This window comes from Talpa europaea (genome assembly GCF_964194135.1).
Source record: "Talpa europaea genome assembly, chromosome: 11".
NCBI lineage: Eukaryota > Metazoa > Chordata > Mammalia > Eulipotyphla > Talpidae > Talpa > Talpa europaea.
In genome coordinates, this window is record NC_140078.1 from 30,250,734 (window position 1) to 30,263,849 (window position 13,116).

At 34.1% G+C, this 13,116-nt stretch overlaps 1 protein-coding gene across 3 annotated transcripts in view; it reads right to left on the bottom strand.

The window, feature by feature from the left end:
• The window catches only part of TASP1 (taspase 1), a gene marked incomplete at both ends in the record, with an annotated part of 220,137 nt that overhangs the window by 176,768 nt on the left and 30,253 nt on the right, over positions 1-13,116 (bottom strand). For 2 of the 3 annotated variants that reach the window (XM_084247262.1, XM_084247261.1), the window contains 2 exons: positions 537-616; positions 9,463-9,547. The exons of the other annotated variant lie outside the window; for it this stretch is intronic. In XM_084247262.1, the coding sequence (XP_084103388.1) occupies positions 537-616; positions 9,463-9,547 (165 nt within the window). The remainder of the gene's footprint in view (positions 1-536; positions 617-9,462; positions 9,548-13,116) is intronic. 3 annotated transcript variants of the gene reach the window in all.

Sequence of the window (13,116 nt, forward strand, 5' to 3'; positions counted from 1 at the left end):
TTAATTTACCTATTATATTTTTTATTTATGACCTTTGACCATTTTTCTATAAGAATATTAGATATTTGTATGGTTTTTAATTTAATGAACCTCTTCATATACTAAAGGAATGTATCCTTTGTCATATTTACAAAAACTTTTCTTCAGTCTTAACTCTTAGGTAGTTAACACTTCTGTATTTTCCTTCTCTGGCAATTAATCAGTTCAAGGACCTTACTCAGTTCAACCACAGATAAATTCTGACCTATGTTTTCTTCTCTCTCTGTGAGGGAGAGATATTATGGTTTTATTAGCAATAGTTATTTTAAGTAACCTAAAAGAGATACTTCCTTTAGCAATACTTCCACAAAAGCATAAAATCGAATTGAGGGCCTTGGGAATTAAAGGTGGCTCAAAATCAAATAACTCTATGTATCTTCTAAATATCAGTATTTCAACATACATTCTGAAATAGGGGAACCATATGAATCAGAAGTAGTAGAACATTTTCAGGCATATACACTAATATAGCTTAATTTTGAATAGTTTTTACTCACTTGTGGTCATGATGTTAGGCGGGCAGGAGGGTATTCCATGATCTACTGCCCATCTGTAGGCTCCTTCTCCAACTAAAAAGCTAACAGAAAAATTATTCTTTTAAAAATTCATGTCATCTTTTCCTACACATTCAAAAAAGTAGTGTAAGCAACTGAAAAAAATTGCATGTAGATATAACTCTAGATTTATAACAAAATAATCTGGCCATAGGCCAAAAAATGTCTTTAAACTTTTCCCAAGTTAGAAATTTTATCACTGGAAATGTTACAGCTTCATTCACAGTACAAATAAAATGTGGCAAAATTCAACAAAAATAGTTTATGAAAACAGTTGATTTCTCATTGGAAAAATATTAAGATTTATCTTGGATCAACATAGTCCACAGGTTTTGTTACAACAAGATCTATTTAATCAGGGTAAGAGTAGAAGTTTAAGTGAATGTCACATTTGGTATTCTTACCTAGCTTAACACCTAGATCTACCCAAAATGATTGGGTATATTGAGAGATACCCAAACACCATGAGATGTGCTTACAGGTTTAACCTTTGATGCAACAAAAATATATGCATAAGCCTCATAATCATTTTTATTAAGGTAAGTAAAGTACACTGGTATGCCAAAAGCATTTTTTATATTCTTAAGTTTCAACATAACAACATGAATAAAAGGATACAGTTAAAAACTGTAAAAGACTCATTTTGAAAGATTTCAAATAGTTTGCAGGATAATTAACCCTGCTATTACTTAATACAGTATTAGTAAGTAGTAACTTCATCTATTCAATCACTTCATTTCCTTCCATAGCCAACTTCTTAAAGATCTCAGCCAACTAGCAATGGATTTTTTGACCTTGGGCCCACTAATTAGTTTTCTGCTCCCTATGTTTTCTCTGTTCTTCTAATCATTCCAAGAACAAAAACTCAAAGAATCAAAATATGTCAATCAATGTTCAGATTTCCATGATTGTATTTTAAAACTTTTGCTATTTCTTGTTATTTTGTTTTTTGAACAGTTTGGTTTTAATGAGAATGAGGTTATACCATATAATTAGTTAACAAGTTTTAAATTTTCTTTTCACATTCATACAACAAATGTAGTATGAATATAATGAATTTATTAAATAGAATAGATTAAGTAGCATCTTAAAATAAATAAGATACCAAAAATTAAATTTGCCTGTCAAGGGCCTCCCCGGTGGCGCAGCGGTTGAGCGCTGGGTTGTGAAACTGCGCGCGGCCTCTGCAGCGCCGGTTCGATCCCCGGCTGCTCCCCGGCCACCGGAGGAGGGTCCCACATGGCGTGCAGACCTCTCCTGCCGCCCGCTGCTCCCCTCAGCAGTGTACTTCGGTCCTTCTGCCTGCTCTGCTCCCCGCTCTGGCTCTGGTGAATTCTCTCACCCTCCCGTGCTTCTGACTGTACCCAGTGCATGTATAAACAAAACAAGCAAACAAACCAGCAAACAAATAAATAAAGCATGCCTCTATAAAAAAAAAAAAAATTTGCCTGTCAAAAATTCAAAAGGTCCAGAGCACCTCATTCATACTAAACATGAAAAAATGCTTGTCTAGTTTTTCCTATGTCATCAAAAAGAAAAAAACATAATTTTCCAAAAATTATAACTTCCATATTAGGAGTCAGCAAATTTTTTTGTGTAAAAGACCAGACAGTAAATAGTTTAGGCTTTGTGGCCAGAATGTCTATTGCAACAATTCAATGTGGCCTTCCCAGTGCACAAGCAGCCAAGACAATAAGAACTCAAATGAGTATGGCTATGTTCCAATAAAACTTTATTTACAAAAGCCTGCAACAGACCACATTTGGCTCACAGGCCATATTTTGCTAACCCTTGTTCTAGCTGTTAATGCTGATCAAAGTTGTACCCTATCATAATGGGAAAAAAAAAGATTAAGTTACACTTTTATACATAAACTTGGGAAAATGTGACACAGTCTATGATTGTTGTCCCACCAGTTTATGAAGATATCAAATGCTCTATGAGTCCGACCAAACACCGGTACTTAAACAATACAACATATCATGATGACTATAACCTAAAACTTAAAATACAGAATTTTTTCAACTAACAGAGCACATTTTTGCATAGGGTTCTGCCAAAGGCTTTTCTAAAAAAGAAGTAAGAATTTATAAAATTCTAATAAATTTAATTATAGCTGAATCAAAACACCCCCAGTGAGGCATACAGATAAATGAACTTTTGTTTAAAGATTTCTTAGAAAACAATCAGCATACATAATGCCTTACTGTGCCCATACAGCGGTCTGCCTCTTCAATAGACAAGATCAGACAAACATGTTTTCTCAGTCTTCAATCTGTTTTTAATAAATTTTCTACCTCTATATCTGGCATGCAGGAAGTAAAGAATAAATATTTTCTCAGTGAATGAAGTGACTGAATAAATAAAAATTTAACTTCTCATTATAATGAAAAAATATTACTAATAGTCTTCTAATCTGCCATTTCTAATGTATTATCAAGGTACTCCAAAATCTTCTAATAGCATGACAGTGGTCAAGTATGAGACTCCGTTTCTTTATCTACAAAATGTATGTTACTGTCATGTTCATTGTATAGTTTTCAATCAGTTAATTCATGCCAACCTCATAATATAACACTGGTCACAATTTACAAATTGTGTTAAATGTTAGATATCATCATTATACAAATTAGATAACAAGATATATTAGAAATATATATAAATAAGCTCAAAGTAAAAACATGGCAAAAATGGTTATGTTGGCAGAGAACAGCCAGGGAATTTGGTATATAGTAAAAGTCTAGGCACTTGAAAGACTTCTGCTTCTGGACAAGACAGAATAACAGAACAAATTTACCCTATTGCCAAAACTAATGGGGGGGGGAAACAGACAAAATATAGGAAACAACAGTTTTTAGACACTGGACAACAGGTAATGCTTAGGATAGTGATCTTTAATAGGAAGGAAAACAGGTAAACCCTATGACTATCTCAGCTTACTGCCTGGAGAGTTTGTAGGCCACGGCACAGGAAGGCAGGATTTAGCCCAGCAATCTCACTGAGTTGAAAAGATAGTGAGGGGTATCTAGAAAAGCCAAAGTGGACAGAATACACAGAGCAGAGTACCAAAGAGGAAAGAATTATATAAGAAAGGACTCCAGAAAGATGCAGTGTACCCTTTTAGTCTTAAGCTGAGTAGGTATCTGTGAATGTGGAAGAAGAAATCACCTAATCGCTGGGGAAAAAAAATAACACAAAAGTTTTAGAAGAAACAACCCCCAGTTCACACAGAGCCAAAAACAGTTCCTGGTCCTACCAGTCAAAGTGAAAACACTCACTCTAGGTGCATCTATTATTGTACTCAAAAGGATTGCGTGCCAAGAGCAAAGCAAAAACTAGCTCAAGACTAAAATACTTCTCTATTGGCATGTAACAAAGTACAAAGCAAGACTTAGAAGACTGAACTCTAAGTAACTAGAATAACCACATCCTAGAATGAAACTCAAGAATATTTCTTAAAATACAAAAATATCCAGCATTGTGAATAAAATTCACAATATCTTGATTCCAATAAAAATAAGTACCTATAGGGCCTCCCCGGTGACGCAGCGGTTGAGCCCTGGGTTGCGAAGCTGCCCGCGGCCTCTGCGGCGCCGGTTCGATCCCCGGCTGCTCCCCGGCCACCGGAGGAGGGTCCCACATGGCGCGCAGACCTCTCCTGCCGCCCGCTGCTCCCCTCAGCAGTGTACTTCGGTCCTTCTGCCTGCTCTGCTCCCCGCTCTGGCTCTGGTGAATTCTCTCACCCTCCCGCGCTTCTGACTGTACCCAGTGCATGTATAAACAAACAAACAAATAAAGAAAGAAAGAAAACATGCCTCTATAAAAAAAAAAAAAAAAAAGTACCTATAATACAAAGAAGTAAAAAAACTGCAGCCTATTCTGAGAAATGTTTTCAATTGAAAACAATGTAGAAATGACAAAAAAGAATTAGTAAGCACAGATATTAAAAGTTATTATAACTCTACCCATATGTTAAAGAAGTTACAGAAAAGATTAAACATCTTAAGTAGTACAAGGAAGACCTTTTTTTCCATACAAATCAAGCTTCTGCAGATAAAAAATTGTCAGATAAGAAAAAATGAACTGGATGGCATTAACTAGTAATTAAATATTGCAGAAAAAACAATGAACTTGAAATAGTAATGAAAATTATTCGAAATAAAAATAAATTGATAAAAAAACTGATAAAAATAAATTGAAAGGGAAATGATATGCAATACTATTACAAGAAGTCAAATATGTGTATAATTGGACTCCTGAAGGGAAAAAGGGACATCAGAAAAAATATCTGAAGAAATAATAGCCTAAAATTTTTAAACTTGATGAAATATATATATCTCCATATATCCAAAAGCAAAATGAACCCAAACCAGACATTTCAAGAAAACTGTAGACTAATATCTCTCATAAACATAGATGCACCCATTTACTTACAAAATTGCATTAAGAGGTTCGTTTAAAAAAAGAAAACAGGGCCTCCTCTGGAGGCACAGCGGTTGAGCGCTGCCCGCAGCCTCTGCAGTGCTGGTTCGATCCCCGGCCACCAGGCGAGGGTCCCACATGCTGCGCAGACCTCTCCCGCCGCCCACTGCTCCCCTCAGCAGTATACCTCGTCAGTCTGCCTATTCTGTTCCCCCGCTCTGGCTCTGGTGAATCCTCTCACCCCCCCCCCACACCTCTGGCCTGTACCCCAGCTCTTGTATGCATAAATAAATAAATAAACTTTAAAAAAAATTTTAAAAAGAAAACATAGATGTAACTATTCTTTACAAAATAGTAGCAAATTGGATCAGCAATATATAAATACAAAGTAAAAATCAAAATCAACAAGCAACTATAAACCAGAGACACAGTAGGGGGGGAGGGAGGGGTATGGAAAGGAAGGACTAGAGTCAAAATAAGGGGGGAGGTGCAATTGTATGGGGAATATAGCCAAAATGAAAATGCATACATTGTGCAAAGATGAAAAAAGATGTAAGAATTATATAAAATAAAATATTTAAATTAAAAAAAAACACAAAAAAGTGCAATAAATTACAACTAAGAATACTTTATCTCAGGAATGCAATTATTTAACAAAAAAACCCTAGCTAATTACTATATTAACTGACTAAATAATTTAATCAGTTAATTACAATATAAATATAAATAATATAGTAATGTCTCCATAGATGGCAGGAAAGCATTTGAAAAAGTATAAGAGCCATTCCTATTAAAAATTCTCAGCACAGTGCTCGCTTCGGCAGCACATATACTAAAATTGGAACGATACAGAGAAGATTAGCATGGCCCCTGCGCAAGGATGACACGTAAATTCGTGAAGCGTATTTAAAAAAAAAAAACATATTTAAACCATATTTAAAAAAAAAAAATTCTCAGCACACTAGAGAAAGAAACTTTTTCAATATGATAAAAAACATATTGTCAAACCTACAGCAACCATCATACCAATGGTAAAAGACTAAACATTTCCTCTCTAAGGTCACAAGCAAGGGAAGGATGCCCATTCTCGCACTTCTACATTACACTGGCAATTCTAGTCAGTATAATAAGGGAAAAGAAACTAAAGAAATCCAGATTAGAAGGAAGTAGTAAACTATCTATATTCCCAGAAGGCATAACTGCTTATTCAGAAAATTTTACAGAATCTGTAAAATGGTACTAGAGCAAATGAATTGAGCAAATGCCCAAACAAAATATAATAAAATCAAATATATTTCTATATATTGTCAATAAACAATTGCAAATTAACATTTTTAAATATGCAATTTATCACAGTACAAAAAGAATGAAACCCATGTAAATTTGATAAAAACTGAACAATGGTATACTGAAAACTATAAAACACTGATTAGAGAGGTTAAATTAGACCTTAACAAATGGATATGTTGCAATAGGCCATTTACAGTAATTCTGAAAATCATACAAAAACACAAAAATGTCTAAAGTGGTCAAAATAATATTGAAAACAAAGAATAAATTTGAAGAACTATGTATACAAGATCAGAGAAAGTAATATCACGGTATGATAACATTTCAATGAAGAAGAGACCATCACTTTATCCTATATATTTTCTCTCTTTAAATATAAAACTATTGCACATTTACTTTGACAATTAACTCATCTTGTTCCTGCCTTTCCATTCCCAGAGGTAATCACAGTGAGCTTGGTAACCTGTTTTCCAGACCATTTTTGGACACCTATGTACATACATATGTAGCCCTAGAATATTACTGTTATATATATTCTAATACTACACCAGAATATACGGGAATGAGAAAAGCTCAAATTCAAGATAATTGTTACTTAGAGGCCAGAGCAGAGATGGTGTCAGGGTAAGAGTTTGGCACAGTGAAAAGGAAAAGGACATCATTAGAAAAGGTTCAGTCTAGGCAATTTCAAATCTCTTAGTAAAAAAAAAAAAAAAAAAAAAAAAAAATCTCATTTTATTTCCTAACTTGGGTGACAGGAAACATTTTCTACTTTTTAAGAAAACATAATTCGAACTGCACATAGCTTTCTGCAACTTGATTCTGTTTATAATGTGATTTATCTTACTATGTATAACTATTTCTCTCTTTAAAGTGATAGAGTATTTCAAAATATTGCCAGTGAACAACTGGTTTAATCACTGATGAATATGTAGGTTGCTTAGTTTTATAAACCACAAGCAATGTTGTAATCCGCTTATGCTGTTACAAGCCTTCCTGTGCACATGACAGGTGTCCATTCTTAAGATAAACTTGCTAGAACAGACAGTATATACATATCCAATTTTTTACATTAATAAATAATATGAAACTGTCCTTCAACTAGTATATCAATTTATGTTCTCACCATTTGTGGTAGAATTTCTTTTTCAATAAAACTAGGTAGTAATGGTCTTTGTTAATTTTGCTGCTTTAAAAAGGTAAAAATATTTTAATTCAAAATTTCTTATTAAATGGGCACCTTCTAAGTTATATGCCATCCATATTTTCTTTTCCATAGATTCTCTATTTGCACCCTATGCCAATTTTTAAAATTTACTTTGTCTGTTTCTTATTGGTATTTTATAGTTCTTAAATACTTTCTTTGCTATCTATATTACAATTTTTCTCAGTTCCAAAAGACATATTGTCCATTAATTCTAAACATAGTATCTTCATTGTGTAATAACTGTACATCTTCACTTGTTATAAGTTTTAATATTTAGCCTTGTTTTTATGCTAATTGGTCATTGTAATCTCTCATATTTTTCCTAAATATTTTTAATGTGTAAAATGGGGGTAAATAATACCTACCCTACTCAGCTATGTAAGGAATAAGAAAATAATTGAAAAGAGCTGAATATAATAACTGACCCTTAATAAAGACTAATTAACCTCTCATCAACTTAAATCAGTTATTACCTTCAGATGAGTGATTAAACAACTTTTAATATTTTTATGTTATGTTTTACTTTTATGTTTGAACTGAATTTTTTTAATGCTGTGACATAAGAATTTACTGTTTTCCCACTATGTAGTCAATTGTCCCAAGACAATTTAATTAATACACCATCATTCCTTCGCATAATGCTTTGAAATGATAACATTATAATAAACTAAATTCCCTTATATACTGGATCTATTCTTGGACTTTCAGTTCTGTCCTACTGATCTACCTCAACCTGTCTTAGTTAATATAGTATTACTAAGTGATAGCTATTAGATAAGCTCAGCTCTTTGATCTGCTTCAAAATTGGTTTGGTTATTATTGTACTTTTCTCCCTCCATATAAATTTGGGGATACGATTGGTGAATGCCATGAGGAGTTGGGGGAAATTAGAATTATGATGGTGTTGGAGATGAGCTTTTGAATATTTCTCCAGGATTTATGTTGCTTTTCTTTCCAACTGCAAAACAAGCGCATCAATTCTTCCCTCCTAAGCATCTGTCTTCTAAATTGGTTTATCTAAGATTAATTATGTACTGTGTATAATGGGTGAAATGAAACAGTTACATTAAAATCATTGAAAAGAATATAGATTTCAGAGATAATCTCTTTGCAACTAATTCTCCCCTAAAAAGGTACAGAGAGGAGGACTCTGTGAACCTACTAAACAAACAATAAATTTGGGGTTGTGGACTTCATACCACTTAAATAAAATAGGATAGGTTTAACAGAAATTTTGAGAAAAGAATACATTAGAATTTTTTAATCACTCTTCCTACTTTCAGAGTTATCAGGCAAACTTACTTATATCAACCAAATACATACTAGAAATTATCTCAAGAAATCAGGTTTTCTGTTCTGACCCTTGTTTTATTAAATATAAAAATTAAAATCTGAAAACTTTTTGAAATTGACCTTTCTCATACATAATTAAATACTGAGAAGTATATAATTAGAAGGGAATCTTGAATACATTTGGGTAAAAGGTTTCAAGATTTTTCCAACCCTAAATTAGCTTATTTTCTATAACTTCAAAGTATAATAGTCAAATGGTATGATTCCTATAACACTACCACGTCAACTTTCAACACTGATCATTATTGTAACCTCACAGGCAGATACACTGAGCACACACTAAGTATGAGATGGTACTGAGGCATATTTGTTAATATTATTAGACATGCTAACAAGATGGCAGTTATGTTTTGCAAGTATGAGGATATCTACAAAACTACTTGGGCCTCCCCAGTGGTGCAGCGGTTGAGTACTGGGCTGAGAAGCTGCCTGCAGCCTCTGCAGCACTGGTTCAATCCCCGGCCAAAAGCACAGAACCAAGTGTGTTTTCCTCTGGAAAGCATACACCAAGACCTGTGTGTAAAAAACAGTCTTCAAACACGGCATCCACTACAGACCAAAAACCCACTTAAAGACTCAACAGAACAAAGTAGTTACCAGGGAGGAATTCGGCCAGCAGAGAGCTTGCCCTTTTGCCCTTCACACAAGAGTCTGTTCGCAACTGAGACTGGATTCTTGATGCCTATAAAATAAAATTGGCAGAAAATGAAGCCAGAATAATATGTTTAAACTTTCAATTCAATCTTGCAGCTGTTTCAAGAAAACAACTTTAAATTTCATGAAAAACTCTTTTATATGTTAATGAAAAACCTTAAGTATCATGAACAATTAGGGTCAAATTGCAAATATATAAAAAACTAGTACATGTTAAAAAAGAACAAATATAAAATGAACATTCTCATATTTGTTATGAATGACAGCAGCAAAGACTGAATTTCAAAAAGGACATTTAATTTGGGTCCCTTTTTAATAGTTTTCAATATAGAATAAAATGAAGCATTTTTCAGTACAACAAATTAAAAATGTGGTATCTCCTACTATCAAAACAAAATAATGTTTCAGGCATTTATTGAACCAAAACGATGAATTTTCTCTAAAGAATAAACATGATTGTAAATAGCTTCAAATTTACCTTGAGGAGAAAAATTAATGGCCAAAAAGTTTAAAACTCACCTGCAAGAGAGAAAGAATAATAATAAAGTCCTACAAATAGGGGTAAGGGTGGAGAAAAGAGGCCATGGATGTTTAAGATTGTAACCTAAAGTGTGCTTCAGATTGTTTCCAGGGGGGAAAACAATAGATACAAAGCGAGAAGAGGGTGTTTATCTGGGAGGAAAGATAGAACTATAAGGATAGATGGGAAAAACCTGTCAGGATGACAATGACAGTGATGATGTCAATGACAGATATGACAATGATGACACAGAAGACAGAGACAGTGCTTAGTATCTAATATGTGCCAGGCTCAGCACCAATGCTTAAATGTATAAAAATATTTGATTCTTTATCATATAGGTACATTTATGAACGCTACCTGATTATTGAAGGAACCTCTGCAGAGAGATAAGTTACTTTAGCCCTCACAATTCTGAGATTTTTCAGAGGCAGCAAATGCCAGAGATCATGCCCTAACCACTAATCTCTGGAACCTTCTGAGGATACTATACACACACACACACACACACACACATGCACACACGCACGCACGCACACACAAAATCAGCAACAGAATATAAAGAGACTAAAAAAGTCAAGCTAAGGTCAGCAGATTGACTTAAACCAAAACTAGAAATGTAGTTAAATACTAAAAAATTCTGCCACATACACAAAGCATATGAAACACCAAAGGAAGGAAAAATTACTCTGTCTATTCTAGTTCTTAAAACATATTTCTGTATGTGAGGATTCAATATTGAAAAGACAGTAATAATTGCCAAATTAATTATAAATTCAAATCTATAAACTTTCTATCAAAACTCAAAAGCATTTCTATTATGTATAGCTGACTTTAAATTCATCGGAAAGAGAAAACATGAAAATTAAATTGAAAGACAGTCACCCCACAAGTTACATTTCTTATTAAAAGCTAGTCTATTTAAGACTATGGTTTAGGTACAAAACAGGCAAATATGTCAAAGGAGTAGAATAAAGCTAAAGTTCAAAGATCGATACATACACATTTGGACATTTTAATACCAAATATAGAAAGTATTTCAAGTAAGCAGGAGAACGAACAAACTACAAGAGAGATAAAAAGAATACCTAGTAATGAGAGTCAAATTGATTTATAACTACCAGTTATCAATTTATTACTTCTAAGATACAAATTCACCCTTCCTTGCCTGATCTGGGAAAATGGATATGGGCCCTTTAACGATGTTTCCTTTGTCACCTGGCACAGTGGTAAATTTCATCAGTAGAGGGCACTGGATATACATTATAGATGGAAAAGGGGGGCTTGCTAGCCAGGCTCCTGGAATGTACCAAGTTTTTCTCCACTATTTGTCCCACATTGTATTCTCCAGTGCTAAGTAGCTGCAGGATGCAGTTTTCTCCAGCATTTCACCACCAGTTTTCTCCAGCTTCAGATTCAGGTCACAGCAGCACAACTGACAACTTTAAAAGAACAGGACAGGCCAAGCCCAAATCACTGATGTCCCAAGATCCTATACCTTCTCCTCAGCCCCAAAGGCACATATAGCAAGTGGCTCCTATAGGGGGGCTCTCTAGTGAACTAAAAGCCCAATCTTTTTCTTGCACAACAAAAAGGTTAATTCCTGTTTTCAGAAAAAAACAACAATCTATTCCAGAGGTAAATGAGAAAATATTAAACATGTATTAGAAGATAATTCAAGCAACTGCTTATGAGATAGAAACCATAAGAAATGGAAAATACAAAAAAGAGAAAGGAAAAAGTTTGACAAATAAAAATTTTAGTCAATTCACAGATAAAGACTAATAGCCTTTTTTTTTTAAGATTTATTTATTTATATAAGCACTGGGTACAGTCAGAAACGCAGGAGAGTGAGAGAATTCACCAGAGCCAGAGGGGAGAGCAGAGCAGGCAAAGTGATGAAGTACACTGCTGAGGGGAGCAGTGGGCAGCAGGAGAGGTCTGCACGCCATGTGGGACTCTCGCCCAGTAGCCAGGGATCGAACCGGCACTGCAGAGGCTGTGGGCAGCTTCACAACCCAGCGCTCAACCACTGCGCCACCAGGGAAGCCCAAGACTAATAACCTTTTAAAATATGAAATGTCACTAAATACCAATAAAATTTCCTCACAAAGGTCACTAAAATTAAAACTAGTTGAAATATAAAATACACCAGCTTACCTATCACAAATATCAGAAAGGACATAAGACTGGAAGATATGAATAACCTAATTGACATAACAGTACATACACCAACAACTGTAAAATATATACTCTCATGAAGTTCATGTAAAATATTTATTAAAACACATCATAAACTGTGCAATAAAACAAGTCTCAAAAAGGTTCAAGGCACTGGAATCATATAAAATATGTTCTCTGACCACAGTAGAATTAAGGCAGAAGTCAATAAAGAAAGTTAATTTTATAGTCTTTAGGAAAATAAATTTGACAATGCATATAAATAGGTTCCTGAAAAACACATATAAGCAAAAGAAAATTTAGGTACTTATATAATTATTAAGAAAATTGAACTCCGAGCCCTGGTAGCACAAGGGGTTAAGATGCAACCTATGAAGCTATCCCCAGCCACTGCAGCATGAGTTCAATACCCAGCCAGGGAGATACCCACATTGAGCAGTAGACCTCTCCTACCTCACCCGCTAATCTCCTCAGCAGTGTATTTCAGTCAGTCTGCTGTTCTGTGAATCCTCTTACCCCCCCCATACCTCTGGCCTGTATCCCAGTTGTTGTATGCATAAATAAATAAATCTTTTTTAAAAAGAAAGAAAATTGAACTCAATTTTTTAAACTTCTCACAAAGTAAACTCCACTAATTTGAAATTATGAATGAATTTTTTTCAAATAATTAAAGAGAGATCTTTTCAATTTTACACAAATTCTGTCAATGAATAGAGAAAAAGTCCCCAATTCATTTTATGAATCTAGTCATAACAGGATTCCCAAACCTGAAAAAAAATGTTAAAAGCAAGTAAAACTAAAGCCAATTTATTACATGAACAGACTTGTCAAAAATATTAAACATCAGCAAATCAGATCCAGTAGAATATAAAGAGATCAAAAAATTACAATCAATA